This window comes from Balaenoptera musculus, chromosome 1 (assembly GCF_009873245.2).
Source record: "Balaenoptera musculus isolate JJ_BM4_2016_0621 chromosome 1, mBalMus1.pri.v3, whole genome shotgun sequence".
Lineage (NCBI taxonomy): Eukaryota > Metazoa > Chordata > Mammalia > Artiodactyla > Balaenopteridae > Balaenoptera > Balaenoptera musculus.
The window spans coordinates 129,364,004-129,382,297 of NC_045785.1; the positions used below are offsets into that span (position 1 = coordinate 129,364,004).

Consider the following 18,294-nt stretch of genomic DNA (forward strand, 5'->3'; position numbering starts at 1 on the left):
AGAGCTGCAATGAACATTGTGGTACATGACTCTTTTTGACCTATGGTTTTCTCAGGGTATATGCCCAGTAGTGGGATTGCTGGGTCGTATGGTAGTTCTATTTGTAGTTTTTTAAGGAACCTCCATACTGTTCTCCATAGTGGCTGTATCAATTTACATTCCCACCAACAGTGCAAGAGTGTTCCCTTTCCTCCACACCCTCTCCAGCATTTATTGTTTCTAGATTTTTTGATGATGGCCATTCTGACCGGTGTGAGATGATATCTCATTGTAGTTTTGATTTGCATTTCTCTAATGATTAATGATGTTGAGCATTCTTTCATGTGTCTGTAGGCCATCTGTATATCTTCTTTGGAGAAATGTCTATTTAGGTCTTCTGCCCATTTTTGGATTGGGTTGTTCGTTTTTTTTGTTATTGAGCTGCATGAGCTGCTTGTAAATCTTGGAGATTAATCCTTTGTCAGTTGCTTCATTTGCAAATATTTTCTCCCATTCTGATGGTTGTCTTTTGGTCTTGTTTATGGTTTCCTTTGCTGTGCAAAAGCTTTTAAGTTTCATTAGGTCCCATTTGTTTATTTGAGTTCTTATTTCCATTTCTCTGGGAGCTGGGTCAAAAAGAATCTTGCTGTGATGTATGTCATAGAGTGTTCTGCCTATGTTTTCCTCTAAGAGTTTGATAGTGTCTGCCCTTACACTTAGGTCTTTAATCCATTTTGAGTTTATTTTTGTGCATGGTGTCAGGGAGTGTTCTAATTTCATACTTTTACATGTACCTGTCCAATTTTCCCAGCACCACTTATTGAAGAGGCTGTCTTTTCTCCACTGTATATGCTTGCCTCCTTTATCAAAGATAAGGTGACCATATGTGTGTGGGTTTATCTCTGGGCTTTCTATCTGTTCCATTGATCTATATTTCTGTTTTTGTGCCAGTACCAAACTGTCTTGATTACTGAAGCTTTGTAATATAGTCTGAAGTCAGGGAGCCTGATTCCCCCAGCTCCATTTTTCGTTCTCAAGATTGCTTTGGCTATTCGGGGTCTTTTGTGTTTCCATACAAATTGTGAAATTTTTTGTTCTAGTTCTGTGAAAAATGCCAGTGGTAGTTTGATAGGGATTGCATTGAATCTGTAGATTGCCTTGGGTAGTAGACTCATTTTCACAATGTTGATTCTTCCAATCCAGGAACATGGTATATCTCTCCATCTATTTGTATCATCTTTAATTTCTTTCATCAGTGTCTTATAATTTTCTGCATACAGGTCTTTTGTCTCCTTGGGTAGGTTTATTCCTAGATATTTTATTCTTTTTGTTGCAATGGTAAACGGGAGTGTTTTCTTAATTTCACTTTCAGATTTTTCGTCATTAGTGTATAGAAATGCAAGAGATTTCTGTGCATTAATTTTGTATCCTGCTACTTTACCAAATTCATTGATTAGCTCTAGGAGTTTTCTGGTAGCATCTTTAGGATTCTCTATGTATAGTATCATGTCATCTGCAAATAGTGACAGCTTTACTTCTTCTTTTCCGATTTGGATTCCTTTTATTTCTTTGTCTTCTCTGATTGCTGTGGCTAACACTTCCAAAACTGTTGAATAATAGTGGTGAGAGTGGGCAACCTTGTCTTGTTCCTGATCTTAGTGGAAATGGTTTCAGTTTTTCACCATTGAGGACAATGTTGGCTGTGGGTTTGTCATATATGGCCTTTATTATGTTGAGGAAAGTTCCCTCTATGCCTACTTTCTGCAGGGCTTTTATCATAAATGGGTGTTGAATTTTGTCAAAAGCTTTCTCTGCATCTATTGAGATGATCATATGGTTTTCCTCCTTCAATTTGTTAATATGGTGTATCACATTGATTGATTTGCGTATGTTGAAGAATCCTTGCATTCCTGGGATAAACCCCACTTGATCATGGTGTATGATCCTTTTAATGTGCTGTTGGATTCTGTTTGCTAGTATTTTGTTGAGGATTTTTGCATCTATGTTCATCAGTGATATTGGCCTGTAGTTTTCTTTCTTTGTGACATCTTTGTCTGGTTTTGGTATCAGGGTGATGGTGGCCTCGTAGAATGAGTTGGGGAATGTTCCTCCCTCTGCAATATTTTGGAAGAGTTTGAGAAGGATAGGTGTTAGCTCTTCTCTAAATGTTTGATAGAACTCGCCTGTGAAGCCATCTGGTCCTGGGCTTTTGTTTGTTGGAAGGTTTTTAATCACAGTTTCAATTTCATGACTTGTGATTGGTCTGTTCATATTTTCTATTTCTTCCTGGTTCAGTCTCGGCAGTTTGTGCATTTCTAAGAATCTGTCCATTTCTTCCAGGTTGTCCATTTTATTGGCATAGAGTTGCTTGTAGTAATCTCTCATTATCTTTTGTATTTCTGCAGTGTCAGTGGTTACTTCTCCTTTTTCATTTCTAATTCTATTGATTTGAGTCTTCTCCCTTTTTCTCTTGATGAGTCTGGCTAATGGTTTATCAATTTTGTTTATCTTCTCAAAGAACCAGCTTTTAGTTTCATTGATTTTTGCTATTGTTTCCTTCATTTCTTTTTCATTTATTTCTGACCTAATCTTTATGATTTCTTTCCTTCTGCTGGCTTTGGGGTTTTTTTGTTCTTCTTTCTCTAATTGCTTTAGGTGCAAGGTTAGGTTGTTTATTCGAGATGTTTCCTGTTTCTTGAGGTAGGCTTGCATTGCTATAAACTTCCCTCTTAGCACTGCTTTTGCTGCGTCCCATAGGTTTTGGGTCGTCGTATCTCCATTGTCATTTGTTTCTAGGTATTTTTTGATTTCCCCTTTGATTTCTTCAGTGATCACTTCGTTATTAAGTAGTGTATTGTGTAGCCTCCATGTGTTTGTATTTTTTACAGATCTTTTCCTGTAATTGATATCTAGTCTCATAGCGTTGTGGTCGGAAAAGATACTTGATACGATTTCAATTTTCTTAAATTTACCAAGGCTTGATTTGTGACCCAAGATATGATCTATCCTGGAGAATGTTCCATGAGCACTTGAGAAAAATGTGTATTCTGTTGTTTTTGGGTGGAATGTCCTATAAATATCAATTAAGTCCATCTTGTTTAATGTATCATTTAAAGCTTGTGTTTCCTTATTTATTTTCATTTTGGATGATCTGTCCATTGGTGAAAGTGGGGTGTTAAAGTCCCCTACTATGATTGTGTTGCTGTCGATTTCCCCTTTTATGGCTGTTAGTATTTGCCTTATGTATTGAGGTGCTCCTATGTTGGGTGCATAAGTATTTACAATTGTTATACCTTCCTCTTGGATCGATCCCTTGATCATTATATAGTGTCCTTCTTTGTCTCTTGTAATAGTCTTTATTTTAAAGTCTATTTTGTCTGATATGAGAATTGCTACTCCAGCTTTCTTTTGATTTCCATTTGCATGGAATATCTTTTTCCATCCCCTCACTTTCAGTCTATATGTGTCTCTAGGTCTGAAGTGGGTCTCTTGTAGACAGCATATATATGGGTCTTGTTTTTGTATCCATTCAGCCAGCCTGTGTCTTTTGGTGGGAGCATTTAATCCATTTACATTCAAGGTAATTATCGATATGTATGTTCCTATTCCCATTTTCTTAAATGTTTTGGGTTTGTTATTGTAGGTGCTTTCCTTCTCTTGTGTTTCTTGCCTAGAGAAGTTCCTTTAGCATTTGTTGTAAAGCTGGTTTGGTGGTGCTGAACTCTCTCAGCTTTTGCTTGTCTGTAAAGGTTTTAATTTCTCCATCACATCTGAATGAGATCCTTGCTGGGTAGAGTAATCTTGGTTGTAGGTTTTTCTCCTTCATCACTTTAATTATATCCTGCCACTCCCTTCTGGCTTGCAGAGCTTCTGCTGAAAGATCAGATGTTAACCTTATGGGGATTCCCTTGTGTGTTATTTGTTGTTTTTCCCTTGCTGCTTTTAATATGTTTTCCTTATATTTAATTTTTGACAGTTTGATTAATATGTGTCTTGGCGTGTTTCTCCTTGGGTTTATCCTGTCTGGGATTCTCTGTTCTTCCAGGACTTGATTAACTATTTCCTTTCCCATATTAGGGAAGTTTTCAACTATAATCTCTTCAAATATTTTCTCAGACCCTTTCTTTTTCTCGTCTTCTTCTGGGACCCCTATAATTTGAATGTTGGTGTGTTTAATGTTGTCCCAGAGGTCTCTGAGACTGTCCTCAGTTCTTTTCATTCTTTTTTCTTTATCCTGCTCTGCAGTAGTTATTTCCACCATTTTATCTTCCAGGTCACTTATCCTTTCTTCTGCCTCAGTTATTCTGCTATTGATCCCATCTAGAGTATTTTTAATTTCATTTATTGTGTTTTTCATCGTTGCTTGGTTCCTCTTTAGTTCTTCTACGTCCTTGTTAAATGTTTCTTGCATTTTGTCTATTCTATTTCCCAGATTTTGGATCATCCTTACTATCATTATTCTGAATTCTTTTTCAGGTAGACTACCTATTTCCTCTTCATTTGTTAAGTCTGGTGTGTTTTGACCCTGCTCCTTCATCTGCTGTGTGTTTTTCTGTCGTCTCATTTTGCTTATCTTACTGTGTTTGGGGTCTCCTTTTCACAGACTGCAGGTTTGTAGTTCCCGTTGTTTTTGGTATCTGTCCCCAGTGGCTAAGGTTGGTTCAGTGGGTTGTGTAGGCTTCCTGGTGGAGGGAACTAGTGCCTGAGTTCTGGTGGATGAGGCTGGATCTTGTCTTTCTGGTGGGCACGTCCACGTCTGGTGGTGTATTTTGGGGTGTCTGTGGCCTTATGATTTTAGGCAGCCTCTCTGCTAATGGATGGGGCTGTGTTCCTGTCTTGCTAGTTGTTTGGCATAGGGTGTTCAGCACTGTAGCTTGCTGGTCATTGAGTGATGCTGGGTCTTGATGTTGAGATGGAGATCTCTGAGAGATTTTTGCCGTTTGGTATTACGTGGAGCTGGGAGGTCTCTTGTGGACCAGTGTCCTGAAGTTGGCTCTCCCACCTCAGAGGTACGGCCCTGATGCCTGGCTGGAGCACCAAGAGCCTTTCGTCCACACGGCTCAAAGTAAAAGGGAGAAAAAATAGAAAGAAAGAAAGAAAGAAAGAGGCTATAATATAGTGAAGTAAAATAAAGCTATTATAAAGCAAAGCTATACAGACAAAATCTCACCCAGAAGCATATACATATACACTCACAAAAAAAAGGAAAAGGGGAAAAATTAATATATCCTACTCCCAAAGTCCACCTCCTGAATTTGGGATGATTCGTTGTCTATTCAGGTATTCAACAGAGGCATCACATCAAGTTGTTTGTGGAGTTTTAATCCGCTGCTTCTGAGGCTGCTGGGAGAGATTTCCCCTTCTCTTCTCTGTTCGCACAGCTCCCGGGGTTCAGCTTTGGATTTGGACCCGCCTCTGCATGTAGGTCGCCTGAGGGCATCTGTTCCCCGCCCAGACAGAACGGGGTTAAAGGAGCAGCTGCTTCGGGGGCTCTGGCTCACCCAGGCCGCGGGGAGGGAGGGGTACAGAGGAGGCGGAGCGAGCCTGCGGCGTCAGAGGCCGGTGTGGCGTTGCACCAGCCTGAGGCGCGCAGTGCGTTCTCCCGGGGAAGTTGTCCCTGGATCACGGGACCCTGGCAGTGGCGGGCTGCACAGGCTCCCGGGAGGGGCGGTGTGGAGAGTGACCTGTGCTCGCACACAGGATTTTTGGAGGCGGCAGCAGCAGCCCTAGCGTCTCACGCCCGTCTCTGGGGTCCGCGCTGATAGCCGCGGCTCGCGCCCGTCTCTGGAGTTCGTTTATGCGGTGCTCTGAATCCCCTCTCCTCGCGCACCAGGAAACAAAGAGGGAAGAAAAAGTCTCTTGCCTCTTCGGCAGCTGCAGACTTTTTCCCGAACTCCCTCCCGGCTAGCTGTGGTGCACTAACCCCTTCAGGCTGTGTTCACGCAGCCAACCCTAGTCCTCTCCCTGGGATCTGACCTCCGAAGCCTGAGCCTCAGCTCCCAGCCCCGCCCACCCCGGCGGCTGAGCAGACAAGCCTCTCGGGCTGGTGAGTGCTGGTTGGCACTGATCCTCTGTGCGGGAATCTCTCCGCTTTGCCCTCCGCACCCCTGTGGCTGCGCTCTCCTCCGTGGCTCTGAAGCTCCCCCCTCTGCCACCCGCAGTCTCTGCCCGCGAAGGGGCTTCCTAGTGCATGGAAATCTTTCCTCCTTCACAGCTCCCTCCCACTGGTGCAGGTGCCGTCCCTATTCTTTTGTCTCTGTTATTTCTTTTTTCTTTTGCCCTACCCAAGTACGGGGGGGAGTTTCTTGCCTTTTGGGAGGTCTGACGTTTTCTGCCAGCGTTCAGTGAGTGTTCTGTAGGAGCAGTTCCACGTGTAGATGTATTTCTACTGTATCTGTGGGAAGGAAGGTGATCTCCACGTCTTAACTCTTCCGCCATCTTCTCTCCTCCCCTCCCTGTTTTTTTCTTGATGAGTCTGGCTAAAGGTTTATCGACTTTGTTTATCTTCTCAAAGAACCAACTTTTAGTTTTATTGATCGATCTTTGCTATTTTATTTGTTTCTATTTCGTTTATTTCTGTTAGAAAGAATAAAAAAGTAAAAATATAGGTGAAACAACAACCAGAAGGTAAAACAGAACCACAGTAGTAAAAAAGAGGGAAAAAAAAGTGGAAAAGGCCTTGGCTCTGGGGGGTGGGGTTTAGGTGGTGGGTGGGGCCTATGCTTAGGACCCACAGGGCCGGATAAGGCCCTGGGGGGGTGGGGGCTTAGGCTCAGTGCAGCAGGAGGGGCCCAGGAGTGCCTCTGGCTTTGGAGGGCAGAGGACCAGGTCCAGGACCCCAGCAGGCTCCCTGGGCCCGAGAGGGCAGGGGAAATGCTAGGCGAGTTCCCCCCGATCCTCCAATCCCTGGAGGGCCCCTCCCCGTTGGCCTCTCTTCTTCTTCCCCGTCCTCCCTCCTATGCACCTAGGACCCACAGATCTGGAGAGGGCCCCAGAAGGCAGGGGACGAGACTAGGAAGCCCAACAGGCTTTCCAGGGGCAAGTGGGCAGGGGAAACGCCCTCTGTGCCTCCCCGATTCTTCAATCAAAGAGGGTTTAGGGGCTTCCCTGGTGGCGCAGTGGTTAAGAATCCACCTGCCAATGCAGGGGACATGGGTTCAAGCCCTGGTCTGGGAAGATCCCACAAGCCATGGAGCAACTAAGCCCGTGCGCCACAACTACTGAGTCTGCGCTCTAGAGCCTGCGAGCCACAACTACTGAGCTCGTGTGCCACAACTACTGAAGCCCGTGAGCCTAGAGCCCATGCTCCGCAACAAGAGAAGCCACTGCAATGAGAAGCCCACGCACTGCAATGAAGAGTAGCCCCCGCTCGCCGCAACTAGAGAAAGCCCGCATGCAGCAATGAAGACCCAACGCAGCCAATAATAAATAAATTAATTAATTAATTTAAAAAAAAAAAAAGGGCTCCTCCCCGTCCTCCTCTCCTCTTCTCCCCCTGCCTCCCTCCTATGCCCCTAGGAGCAACATGGCCCGGAGGGGGCCTCAGAGGGCGGAGGACCCGGTCTGGGAGCCCTGCAGGCTTCCCAGGGCCCAATTGGGCAGGGGAAATGCTACACTTGCTCCCCCCATCTCCAAGCCCCCCAAGGGTTCCTCCAGGTGTGGGGACCCCTTCCCCCTCCCAGCCACCCCTCAGGGGCGCCAGTCCTGTCTGGCCTCCACTTCTCATCCCCCTTTACTCCCCCCACATCCTACCCAGTCTCTCAGGGGTTCCTCCCATCTCCTTGGGCATTGAGGTCCCCCACCAGCGTCCAGCCGGTGCCCTAGTTGTGGGGAGACGTGAACTCCACATCCTCCCCTGCCGCCATCTTGACTCTGCCCCATAAGTTTATTTTCTACATCTGTAACTATTTCTGTTTTGTAGATAAGTCCATATGTAGCCTTTTTTTAGATTCCACATATAGGCGATATCATGATATTTGTCTTTCTCTGTCTGACTTACTTCCATCAGTATGACAATCTCCAGGTCCATCCATGTTGCTACAAATGGCATTATTTTGTTCTTTTTTATGGCTGAGTAATATTCCATTGTATATATGTACCACATCTGCTTTATCCATTCATCTATCGTTGGACATTTAGGTTGTTTCCATGTCCTGGCTATTGTAAATAGTGCTGCAATGAACATTGGGGTGCATGTACCATTTTGAATTATGGTTTTCTCCAGATATATGCCCAGGACTGGGATTGCTGGATCGTATGGTAGCTCTATTTTTAGTTTTTTAAGGAACCTCTATACTTTCTCCATAGTGGCTGTACCAGTTTACATTCCCACCAACAGTGTAGGAGGGTTCCCTTTTCTCCACACCCTCTCCAGCATTTATTGTTGTAGATTTTTTGATGATGGCTATTCTGATGGTGTGAGGTGATACCTTATTGTAGTTTTGATTTGCATTTCTCGAATAATTAGTGATGTTGAGCATCTTTTCGTGTGCCTCTTGGCCATCTGTATGTCTTCTTTGAAGAAATGTCTATTTAGATCTTTCACCCATTTTTTGTTTGGGTTGTTTGTTTATTTGATATTGAGCTGCATGAGCTGCTTGTGTATTTTGGATATTTTCTCCCATTCTGAGGGTTGTCTTTTCGTTTTGTCTATAGTTTCCTGTGCAAAAGCTTTTAAGTTTAATTAGGTCCCATTTGTTTATTTTTGTTTTTATTTTCATTACTCTAGGAGGTGGATCGAAAAAGATCTTGCTGCGATTTATGTCAGAGAGTGTTCTGCCTAGGTTTTCCTCTAAGAGTTTTATAGTATCTGGCCTTACATTTAGGTCTTTAATCCATTTTGAGTTTATTTTTGTGTATGGTGTTAGGGTGTGTTCTAATTTCATTCTTTTACATGTAGCTGTCCAGTTTTCCCATCACCACTTATTGAAGAGACTGCCTTTTCTCCATTATATATTCTTGCCTCCTTTGTCATAGATTAGGTGACCACAGATGCATGGGTTTATCTCTGGACTTTCTATCCTGAACCACTGATCTATATTTCTGTTTTTGTGCCAGTACCATACTGTTTTGATTACTGTAGCTTTGTAGTACAGTTTGAAGTCAGGGAGTCTGATTCCTCCAGCTCCGTTTTTCTTTCTCAAGATTACTTTGGCTATTCGTGGTCTTTTGTGTTTCCACATAAATTGTAAAATTTTTTGTTCTATTTCTGTGAAAAATGCCATTGGTAATTTGATAGGGATTGCATTAAATCTGTGGATTGTAAACCTTAATTCCTGATTGGATTGAGGTGTTCAACATTTCACCGTGTCTGCCTAATATAAGAAAGAGTGAATCCATTGTTTGGGGCATAGGTGTTGTCAAGGGGGGGGTATAATATCAATTTCAGTTTCTAAGATTCCATTATTTTATGATAATGCCCAGCATACAATAAAAAAATATATGAGACATATAAAGAAACAGAAAAATGTGGCCAATAATTGAGAGAAAAAGTAGACAACAGAAGCCGACTTATAGATAATCCATATTTGGAGTTGACAGAAAAAGACTTTAAAATAAGTATAATAAATACATTGAATAAAATAGAGGAAAAGATCAATGGGTAAAAAGTTGGATAATTTTAATATAGGATTGGAATGTAAAAATAAGATGTATATTTCTACAATTGGAAAATATAGTATCTAAAATGAAGAACTCATTGAATGAGATTAAATAGACAGAGTAGAAGTAGACTGGACACACAGCAGAAGATAGAGTTAGTAAACTCAAAGCCAGATTAATAGAAAATATCCAAACAGAAGAACAGAATGTAAAGAATAGACCATAAGCAACTCAGGGAACACAAATAGACTAACACATATGTAATTGGAGTCCCAGAAGGAAAATAGCAATAAGAGCAGAAGCAATATTTGAAGACAGAATATTTGGCTGAGAATTTTCTAAAAGTGATGAAAAATAAACTTTATTCAAAGTGCATGAACCTCAGGATACCTTTACTGACTAACCATAACCTTTCTCCAGGGCCTCCATTGCAGCACTTATATCTCTGCTTCTTTCATCTCTGTAAGTTACTACATTCTCAGAATTTGTTTGGAGGTTTTTCCTTAAGAATGTCCTCTGTCTCCCCAGCTTGCTTCTTAAGAACAAGGGCTATTTTTAGTATTATTTATTTTATATCCTGTAATATTCATATAGTTTGCTATACAATACTTAATATACTAACAGAATTTTTCACCTATGTAATAAAATGCCCAGCACAATTCCAAGTGATTTTTGTCATATTTATTTCTGAACACCAATAATTTATCAATCAGGGCTCAGTTAAAAAGAATGGAAACCATATCATCTATTTTAGTAAAGAGAATTTAACATTAAAAAATTGGCTAGCACATATTGAAGGGCTGAAAAAAGAAAAAAGGACACTGAAGTAACTGTAGGAACCCTAGGTCTGGGAAGACAAGGAAAAAGATTAGAGTTATTAGAGCCTAGAAGCTTGGAGGAGAGGTCCCATAGAACTAGGACCATCAGCACCTGAGGAGAGGGTGCCCTGAACAGCTGTGACTCACATCTCCATGGAGGGTTATCTGCCTGGCTGGTTCTGGAAGGCTGTATTTTCCAAAGATGGTTACAATACCTGACATCTCACATGCTCTTCATACAATTTGACTTTGAAACTCTTCATTGAGAGATGAGGTGTCTGTTTGCTCCCCTCGAATTTGGGCTGGCTTATCAGTATGGTAGTAGCTCTATGTGACTTGCGAGGCTAGGTCATAAAAGGTGATGCATCTTTCAGTTGTATCTCTTGGGGCCCTCACCTTTGAAGCCTTGAGCTGTCTGAGGTTGCCATGCTGAGAGGAAGCCCAACTAGCCTACATGGAGAGACCCTGAGGCTACATGGAGACATGCCCAGCCAGCCCCCAGCTGCTTCAGCACCTGGCTGTTCCAGCTCCAGCCACAATTTGACAGCAACCACATGAGACACCTGAGCCAGAACTTCCCTGTGAAGCCCTTCCTAAATTCCTGATCCATGGAACATAAGAATTAGTAAAATAATTATTGTGGAAAGTCACTGAGTTTTGGGGTGGTTTGTTAACACAGCAGTAGATAACCAGAACACTGGTACTGTTATCTCAGGAGCTCAGAGGAGCTGCCTCACAGAGCTGTGACTGAAACCTCCAACAAGGCTAGCTTTGGAAGTGCCAGAAAAAGTCTAGAAACTGAAATTAACTGCTACTGTCAGAGTGAAAGGCCAGTGTTGAGACAATATTGACAGGGTTGGCAAGCAAACAGAAAATGTCTAGTCCTTCCTTTTGGCAGAATCTAGTAGAGAGCCAGCTTGGCAAAGGAGAAATGTAGTTTTCAGAGTTCTAGCCCCAGTGTCATAAGTCAGAATACTGATAACTATGTAAAATATGTTAGATTCTCTCTGTACATCTGACCTTAGCAAATCTATGTATCTAACATACCTTTAGCATAATTTCATACCTTATGGAAAAGGCTTCACTTAATAAAAACATGCATGCAGTCTTTGGTTTCTCTTACCGCAGGTATGATCCGAAGGAGAACAAGTGGACTCGGGTGGCTTCTATGAGTACTAGGAGACTAGGCGTGGCTGTGGCTGTGTTAGGAGGGTTCTTATACGCTGTAGGTGGCTCTGATGGGACATCTCCACTCAACACAGGTTAGTCCCTTCCTAAGTCAGTCTGGTTTCCCCAAAGCAATACATTTTTCTTAGTAGAGTCCCCTTACAAAAAGTATAAAAAGTCCATGTTATCCTATCATTTATTAAGAAAATTATTTTCCCTCTAGGAGAGTTCAACTGTTAGCTCTTCCTCAGCTCCTTCTGCAGTCATAGTCTACTAGTATATTCCCAAAGTATTTCTTTCTCCCTTCATTTCACAAATTGCTAGGAATTTATAATGAATAAAACAACTATTTTACTATTTCCCTCCCGCCAACCATCTTTCCTTAAAAAACAAATAAAATCCTCTGTATTATAATCTAAAAATAAATAAAAACTTATAGCTATAAACTGGTTTATAGTCTAATCCTGTCATTTAAAGATAAGGAGAGATGCCACAAGTCACCTAGCTAATGAGTCATATAGCCAGAACTAGAACTAGGTACCTTGACTCCAACACATGCCCTTTCCACCAAACATACCTAAAAGAAATCAGTCCCTAATGAGAATATAGTAGTATTGTCCGAAGGTAGATGATTCCTTCTCAGAAGCAAAACTCAGATTGCTTATTGAAAATATATGTTATCACGAAGCAAAGTAGCTATGAAGAAAACTAGAGGTGAAAGGAAATGATTGCATGGTCACTTACTGGTTTTTCTTTTCCCTGCAGTGGAGCGTTATAATCCTCAGGAAAACAGATGGCACACCATAGCCCCTATGGGGACCCGGAGGAAACACCTAGGCTGTGCAGTGTATCAGGATATGATCTATGCCGTAGGAGGTAGAGATGACACTACAGAGCTTAGCAGTGCTGAGAGATACAACCCCAGAACCAACCAGTGGTCTCCAGTGGTGGCTATGACATCCCGCCGTAGTGGAGTAAGTGCCCGGCTACCGAAAACTTTGAAAAGCAAAAGCACCAAGAGAGGGCTGTGCAGAAGAAGTCTGATCTGTAAAGTATAATACAATGGGACAGCGAGGAGATGCACTGTATGGGCAAAACAACCCCTGCCACTTTTGTACTGGAAAAAAAGTTAATTTCTTTTGATTACTATTATCTCAAGAAGTTAAATATCTTATATCCAATCATATCTTTAATTAGAGAATTATTTTTATGATTTATTTACTTTTATTGAAGTATAGTTGATGTATAATATTATGTTAATTTCTGCTGTACAGCAAAGTGATTCAGTAATACATATATACATTCTCTTTTAATATTCTTTTCCATTATGGTTTATCACAGGATACTGAATATAGTTCCCTCTGCTATACAGTAGGACCTTGTGGTTTATCCATTCTATATACAATAGTTTGCATCCTATGATTTATCTTGTAATCAGTTGCTTCTTTGAAAGGCATCTCCCTGTCTTATCTACTACCTTATCTAACTTCACTCGAATTCATTGATATCTATTGGATATATGGATTCATCCATATCTAATGAGAGAGCAGTTTCTTCAGCAGCCACTGTGTTTTGGTCCCATAGGTTGGCCTGGCAGTAGTGAATGGACAGCTCATGGCTGTAGGAGGTTTTGATGGCACAACGTACTTGAAGACCATTGAAGTTTTTGATCCTGATGCCAATACATGGAGGTAACCTTTAAGCTATGTTGCAAATCACCTCACTGCTGACTTGAAAATCATGGGCTTGAGATAAAACATGACCATCAAAATCAAGATGGTCAGTACATTGAATTACCTCTTGCAGTACTTTGAAAAGGCCTCAAAGTTACCCATATTCGATGGCTTATTTTGACTTCATTGCTCTAAAGTGGCTGACATCTTACAAAATTCCTCTCTTTGGTAACTGTACAGTTTTATAATTAGAGATAGCAAAAACAGAAAAAACAATCTCCCCTCTAGCTCCGTCATGTTCAGCTGAGGAAACTAAAGCACTGAGAAATAAAGAGACCTGCCTAAGCAAGTTAGTGACAGAGTTAGAATTAGAACCTAGACCTTTGGCTGTCAATCTGTCATTGCAATTTTTATGCCCAGGAAAAACAAATTGCAGTTACCGTTTTAAAAATAATACTTTATTTCATTTTAAAACTGATTTTTTTTCTCTTGAGTTTTAAAAATAATTAAATATGTCATTACTCTATTTTAAAGTCTAGTAAATTGTAACAGTCACTTTTAGCAAGAAGGTTAGGAGAGTTTAAGTTAAGCTGTATTATAGGCTTAATTTTACTTTACTTTTAAATCCTTAATTGTCTAACAAATCCTTCCTAAATACTTAAGTAGTTCTTATAAATTCACATAAATTGGGTGACTCTTGCATTTATTTTAAATATTCAAAAACTTTTACAAATGTAGCAAAATTCTCTTAAACCTTTCAACTTAAAATCCTAAGTCTAAGTCTTTGCTCAATCATACATTTTAAACTTGATTCACAAAACTAATCTGATAGATGCTCTAATATGCCAAAGTCTCTTAAACACTACAAGTTTAAAAGGTAAAATATATAGTTAATTCTCATTTTTAATATAAAATATTAATAGTATGGGTTTGAGGTGCTTTATATCTATACTAATATCTATTTTAAATACTAGCTTTAAAAAAAAAAAAAACAGTTTTACCTTCTAAGCAGTTCTTTCTCAGTGAATTGGGCTTATTTGCCTAAACACGTCTGGGTAACCATCTCAGTGGTTGAGGTTGCACATAAACCACAGATATCAGTCTGGATATGATATCTGAGGCAGAAGACATTCTGAAAGATTTTTCTCATGACCATGAAAGATAAGTTGACGTCTTTTATAGTCACTTTTATATTCCAGAAGGGGCGGTCTCGTAGTCCATTCCTGCTGTATTCTGAGTGTACATTTTCTAACTTTGAGCCTGTAACTATCCACCCAGATTTTTTTCATTACTATATAAGATTCAACTAATGAATTTACTGGGTTCTTTTTATAGTCTTCATCTCTGGGAAAGCCACAACTTTGACAGATATCTGAATGACATTCTTTGGATTCTACATCTCTCTCATGCTCTGTATGGCTCAGTGGTCACAATACTAAAGTCAGACTAATAACACTGTAGCACTTTTTGCTTATATATCACATTTTCACAACCTTGTTCATGAAGTAAAGATTTACTGAGTGCTCTAGACCCTGGGGATACAAAAGTGAACACAACAAAATTCCCTGCCCGCCTGGAGCTGACATTACAATGAGGGAGATAGTGTCATACCAGGGGTGGAAGTGCTATGGCAAATAGCAGAGAGGCAGGGAGTCCAGGGAGGATTATCCGCTTTAAAAGGTGGCCCAGGGAGGCCCCACTGAAAAGGTAACATTTCAGCAAAACCTAATAGAGGTTAAGGGAAAGAGAATGGCAGGTTTTCATGAGTAGGAGCCTCTCACTTGTGGTGTATTTTCTTCCATATACAGCTTTCTATTTTTAGTGGGAATCTGGGTAAGCATAATTTGGGAAGACAGCCAAGTTTATTTCTGCCACTTAATGACTATGATCCTATGTAAGGACTTGTTTCTCAGTAACTGTTACTAATATATGTTAGTAATATTTGACCAAGTAATATTCATGAAATTCTTAAGGACCATCTGTTGAGGGATTACTATATAAATTTTTGTAGTTACATGTCCCAAATTTAAAGCCAATTTAAAATCAATACTTACAGTTGACAGAGGATCTAATATTCTTTTCCATGGAAATCCTTAATTTTGAAGATGATCTTGTTCACATATCACAAACTAGATGCAGACTTTATTTAATCATATCCAGCTTTGTTCCATAAAGGGTTTGAGAAGACTTCTAAGAGTACATACAAAACAAAAGGATAGAAATAAATAATTGAAGTTTAGGCAAAAGCAAAATGTGGGTGGGAAAATATTATAGCCAGGGTCAAAATTAGACACAAAAATGTAGAATATGTGATTCTGTGTAATTGTTATAAGTTGGTCTAGATGTAGAGTTATAAAGTTACAAGGCAAAATGGATATGGTGCTCTCTTAAAACAGTGTCCTCTAAGTCAGAGAATTTCAGTCAATGTCTGAAGTAATTCTGCTACTTGCCAGTGCTCAATTCCAGCTCCTACTCTTTGGAAGAGATGTATGAAGCTAAAAATATTAGTTGTGATATAAAACAAAGAATTGTGTTTTATTAACATCTACGTTATGGAAGAAATAGTGCTTTTTCTATTTAGAAATCTGATTGTGTTTCTTTCTTTGCAGGTTATATGGCGGGATGAATTACCGTCGGCTTGGAGGTGGTGTAGGAGTTATAAAAATGACACATTGTGAATCCCATATATGGTGAACATACAGAAGACAGTCATGCATATGCTCCTCTGTATTGTGGAGAGCTTTGACTTTGGAGCTTTGTACAGCTCTAGAAAACACTAAACAAATTTTATTCTTTGCCGGTGCCTCAACATGTGGAAATACAAATACATTGAAAGTACTTCACCTGCAAGACGCCACCTTTGCACGATAATTTTCACTTCTGTGCAGAAGAATATTTATTTTTGGTTTTAATTTATCATGGGATTTTTGTTGCTGGGTTTTTGGTTTTTTGTTTTTGTTTTGGGATTTAGCCTTCCTCCCACCAAAAGAGAAAAAAAGGAAAGACAAAAAAAAAAGACAAACATTTCAAGCAGTAAAACCTTATTTTTAAGATACTGATTAAGTTTGAAACTACTAATAAGGGAAGAGGTCTATATGGGATCTAGTTGTCAGTTCTAAGCACTCCATCCACAAGACTCCACTACTTACAGGGACTTACTTACCAGTGACAAAGATAGGTATGCAAGGTGTATTAGTTAGCCATCATTCTTGCACTAAGCACCAGAAGACCTGAAAATCTAAAAAACAAAACAAAGGAAACATCTCATTTAACTAGAACAATTCAAAAGGAATATTAAATCAATAAGACCAGGACTCAGATGCCAAAGTTTTCATCAGTGGAAGCTCACATCTTGTTTCCTTCCTTATGGTCTTGTTTGCCACTATAAAGTCTTTTTTTTTTTCAAATATTTCCATAGAGTTCCTGCTAGATCTAGAGCTCTGCTCAGTGCCTCTACAAAAACAGTATATGATTCTCATATACTGTCTTGAGAATCCCCCAGTAGAATCACGTGTAACTCTGCAAGTTTTTGCTCAAAAATGTTACTGACTGAAGCAACTTTCCTTCCTATTTCCTATTGCTACTAAGGACCAGCAGGGAGAAATGTCCTCTCCCCAGCAGTGAATACTGTTATGCAATTTACACTTGATGCTCAGGCCTGCTGAAGCTGAGGCTTACCTGTAATCACAGCCTCCAAGGGAATGAATTCTTCAGTTCGTGTAATAGTATGCTAACGAGTATAAAATCAATTGAGGCATTTAATTAATAAAATCTTGGTTCTTTTATAAAAACTATATATCATTATCCTCATTCTATAAAGCCACTATTACCACTACTCTCAAATTGCACTTTCTGGTAAAAAGTTAACATTTTTAAGGAAAAAAAAGAATACAGATTTCAGTGGTTAAAGTGTTTTTGTCATTGTGATCATACACCAATTTTTTTCAATGTATCTTGCAGGAAAAGCTTTGAAAAAGACTTTAACCACAACCATAAGGAATAACCTTCTTCTCCCTCCCCTCACTACAAAAATGTTTGGCAACATTTGTGTTTACATTTAAAGATCATTTGCACCTTTATAAGGAAAAAAAATAAGTATTTGGTAAACAATTGTTTACATGCATCATTTATGCTTTTTTCTAGCATGTATAACTTTTTAAAATAAAGGTAGTACTTACCATAAAAAAATTTTGGTTATTGCTTTTTAATGCTTGTATCTTTGCTACTTAATTTAGATTTTCTGTTTCTATATCAATCATTTACATTTCCTATTATAAAGTTATAAGTACTTACAACCTGAAGGAATAAAGGGATTGCCAGCTAGAATTATGAATTTTTATTATATATTTTATATAATAGTAGTATATTACCTAACCTCTAAACTTATTTTCTGGTGTGGGACTTGGAATCAAACGATTTTGAGCTAGAAGAGCTTTTAACAATCATCTGGTCCAGGGACTTCCCTGGTGGCACAGTGGTTAAGAATCCTCCTGCCAACACAGGGGACACAGGTTCGAGCCCTGGTCTCGGAAGATCCTGCATGCCATGGAGCAACTAAGCCCGTGTGTCACAACTATTGAGCCTGCACTCCAGAGCCTGTGAGCCACAACTACTGAGCCCATGTGCCTCAACTACTGAAGCCCGCACGCCTAGAGCCCATGCTCCACAACAAGAGAAGCCACTGCAATGAGAAGCCTGCACACCGCAACTAGAGAAAGCCCACGTGCAGCAATGAAGACCCAACGCAGACAAAAATAAATTAATTAAAAAATCATCATCGTCATCATCAGGCTTCCCTGGTGGCGCAGTGGTTAAGAATCCTCCTGCCGGGCTTCCCTGGTGGCGCAGCGGTTGAGAATCTGCCTGCCAATGCAGGGGACACGGGTTCGAGCCCTGGTCTGGGAAGATCCCACATGCCACGGAGCAACTAGGCCCGTGAGCCACAAGTACTGAGCCTGCGCGTCCGGAGCTTGTGCTCCGCAACGAGAGGCCGCGACAGTGAGAGGCCCGCGCACCGTGATGAAGAGTGGCCCCCACTCGCCACAACTAGAGAAAGC

The 18,294-nt window shown here is 40.4% G+C and overlaps 1 protein-coding gene across 3 annotated transcripts in view; it reads left to right on the forward strand.

Moving 5' to 3' along the window:
- The window catches only part of KLHL20 (kelch like family member 20), an 89,476-nt gene extending 71,757 nt beyond the window's left edge, over positions 1-17,719 (forward strand). For 2 of the 3 annotated variants that reach the window (XM_036823411.1, XM_036823402.1), the window contains 4 exons: positions 11,526-11,659; positions 12,330-12,538; positions 13,149-13,255; positions 15,847-17,719. In XM_036823411.1, coding sequence (XP_036679306.1) covers positions 11,526-11,659; positions 12,330-12,538; positions 13,149-13,255; positions 15,847-15,931 — 535 coding nt within the window. In that variant the 3' untranslated portion in view covers positions 15,932-17,719. The remainder of the gene's footprint in view (positions 1-11,525; positions 11,660-12,329; positions 12,539-13,148; positions 13,256-15,846) is intronic. The other variant, XM_036823396.1, reaches the window with a different exon arrangement.
- The last annotated feature ends 575 nt before the right edge of the window (positions 17,720-18,294 follow it).